General features: G+C 52.9%; 1 protein-coding gene across 1 annotated transcript; it reads left to right on the top strand.

The window, feature by feature from the left end:
• Positions 1–2,043: 2,043 nt before the first annotated feature.
• LOC124687682 (transcription factor MYB30-like) lies at positions 2,044–2,775 on the top strand. The gene has a single exon (XM_047221443.1). The coding sequence runs from the start codon at positions 2,044–2,046 to the stop codon at positions 2,773–2,775; it is 732 nt and encodes a 243-aa protein (XP_047077399.1).
• The last annotated feature ends 317 nt before the right edge of the window (positions 2,776–3,092 follow it).

The following is a 3,092-nucleotide window of genomic DNA, read 5'->3' as shown; positions in this document are numbered from 1 at the left end:
TTAAACTGCAGTTGCACTTTTTTGAGTTGTCTGAGACTTAAGAAAATCTCTCAGTCAACTTAGACATAGACACACCCCTTTAATATTACCTTCGTTAGGATTATAAGGTCGGCGTGTAGCCCTAGATCTTAAATTTGATCAATATACTATAAGGTGTATATTATAAAACACATATTATTAGAAAGTTTAGATATTCTACTTTTTAATGATATATATTTTTTTTCAAAATTTAGCGAAAAGCCTCCCGGGTCGCCTCGCCCGGGCGACTCCGGAGGCCTCCCAAACCCTAGCTGAATCACCTCCCCCACCAGCACTCCCACCGGCCACCGCCGACGCAGGCAGTGCTGGCGGCGCCCGGCCGTCAAAGGCGGAGGGTGTTGGGGCACACTCCTACGGCGCGTCTGCGAGTGGAGAGGCGTCGTTGGGCAGCTGTGCGCGAAGGCGGAGGCCGCGGAGCTGGCGCAGCGGCGGTGGCCGTCAAGCTGGCAAGTAAGCGGTGTTGTGAGGGCTGGTAACTGCGGGGCTGAAGCGCGGGCGCCATGCGGTGCAGTGCGGCGGCGGACGGCCCACATGGGCCAATCTAGGCCGAGGCGGGCTCGGTCTGGGTTGTGCCTGCGCCACCTCCATGGATGCGTGTCGTTGCAACATGGGCGCTGCTCTGTGTCCGCCATGCGGGTCGTCGTGGTGGCCGTCCTCAAGTGCAGGTGGTGGGCGGAGCTATTGCTCCGGTAGCGGTGGTGTGCCTTCTTGTCCCGATCTGACCATCTCGGTCTCGGTTCGGGCGAGTGGTGGCCGCTGTGGTGGTGGTCAACAATCTTCTTCACCGGCGCTTCTCATTCTACCACGGTGGTGGTCCAAGTTTGCAACATGTAACCTGCTCTTCTCTGTCTTGCCGGGGAAACAATCTTTTGCCGGGGTGAAAATCTCTGCTCGGAGTCCTCCGGTGTTGACTGCGGTGACGACAGCGGGTGCCACTCCCTCCTTGGAGGCATGGTCAATGGCCCGATTGTTTCTTCCCCTCTGCCAGGGGAAACCCTAAGTTTGGTTTACCGGACTAGGCAGCGGCGACGCGACACGTCGTCCCCTTCTTGGAGGCGCTGCCTAGGCTATGAAGGGTGTCCCATTGTGTCTTGCGGAGATGGTGGTCTCGCTAGACTGGGTAGTGATGCTTTTGCTTGTGTTGGCCTCTACTCTAGGTGTAGGGCTCCGGAGCGCTATATACGCCATCTCCAACACCCTCTAGCTGACTTTTAACTAGAGTGGCCGGACCATGCCATCCACTCGCCGTCGCCGACTTCCTCGTTCCCGTACTGATATTTTTTTGAAAGTAGGTAATCACCTCACATTAGCCCAATGAATACGCACCAGAAATCGAGGGTCCAAATATTCTAAAATGCATAATCTAGATGATTTTTTATTCAACTGGACAATTAGTGTCACAAATGCAGAATTACGAGGTAAAAAGTGGAATTCACTCGTTAAATCCTTCTAGTTCAAGATTCATTCAAGCAATGACCTCGATATCTCCATCATTAGCTAGATAATTAGATTATAAATATTGACTGCGAAACATCGTTTACGCATAACATAACCATGCGACCAGAAAGGCAGAAACACAAAATCACACACTTCAATGGAGCAGTGTGTAGACTCTGCTTGAGAGCTGAGACCACACAAACTATAAAGTAGAAACAATCTGCGCAATAGAAAATGAACAAAGCAGCGTACACGGAGTCCATCATCCAAACAATAAAATAGGAACGAGCTGAGTTTGGAGTTAACGCTACTATTCCCCCTCGTTTTGTCACCCATGGCGTGGCCTCGAGGAAGCTGCTCCCAAGCAACAATTGACCACGTTTTGCTTGCACACCGAGCATGCATAAATGGCTCGAGGCCCTCGCAATCCAAGTCCAACACACACCATCAGCCGTAGGCGTTCGAGTAGCTCCGGCAGCCAAGCGTCAACGTACTGAACAGTCCATCCCTAACACAGTAAGAGAACGAGTGCTGAACGAGTGGTGAAGAGTGGTGAGGTAGCTAGCAATGGGGAGGTCGCCATGCTGCGAGAAGATGGGGCTGAACAGGGGGCCGTGGACGGCGGAGGAGGACATGACCCTAATCGCTCACATCGAGCGACATGGGCACAGCAACTGGCGGGCGCTGCCAAAGCAGGCCGGGCTGCTCCGCTGTGGCAAGAGCTGCCGCCTCCGGTGGATTAACTACCTGCGGCCGGACATCAAGCGCGGCAACTTCACCGGCGAGGAGGAAGACGCCATCATCCAGCTCCACGCCATGCTCGGCAACAGATGGTCCATGATCGCGGCGAGGCTACCGGGGAGGACGGACAACGAGATCAAGAATGTCTGGCACACGCACCTCAAGAAACGACTCGATTCGTCCATGCCGTCCGCTGCGCCCAAGCGCAAAACCAAGAAGCCCGCGGCTGTGACGACCGTGATTACACACGACGGTCCGACCTCCGCGCCAGTGCTGCCGGAGCAACCCATCTCGTCGTCCGCCACCAACTACTCGATGGCGAGCTCGTCGTTGGAGATGACGGAAAGCTTCAGCCCGGACTCGCAGGAGTTCGAGATTGACGACAGTTTCTGGTCGGAGACGCTGGCAATGACGGTGGAAAGTTCCGGTTCCGTGATGGAAGCAGGCGATCCCCGGGTCGCAGACCGCGCTTCGATGCCGTCGAGCAACGCCGACATGGACTTCTGGGTACAACTGTTCATGCAGGCTGGTGACATGCAGAATTTGCCCCAGATTTAGACACGGCCCCTGGACTGGTTTCTTGTTCATTTTTCTCTGTCACTATTCTTTGAATCTTTGGCATATGCAGATGCAGCACGCGTTTTGCTACGTGTATATCAGTATATATCTGTAAAATGAAGAGCATGTGAAATACTCCCTCCGATCGGATTTAATTAACGCAGCCACCACTTAGCATGCAGAAGTATTTCTCCTCGTGGATTAAAACCGATCAGAGGTAGTACAATGTAATCGTTCATGGCGGTGTTCATCATATAAGATAAAAATGCCCACAAGAATTTACATCATAATAGAGATTATCTTGCAGAACATTTTAT

The sequence above is a fragment of the Lolium rigidum genome, chromosome 2 (genome assembly GCF_022539505.1).
Source record: "Lolium rigidum isolate FL_2022 chromosome 2, APGP_CSIRO_Lrig_0.1, whole genome shotgun sequence".
Classification (NCBI taxonomy): domain Eukaryota; kingdom Viridiplantae; phylum Streptophyta; class Magnoliopsida; order Poales; family Poaceae; genus Lolium; species Lolium rigidum.
This window is presented reverse-complemented; position numbering and strand designations above follow the sequence as displayed.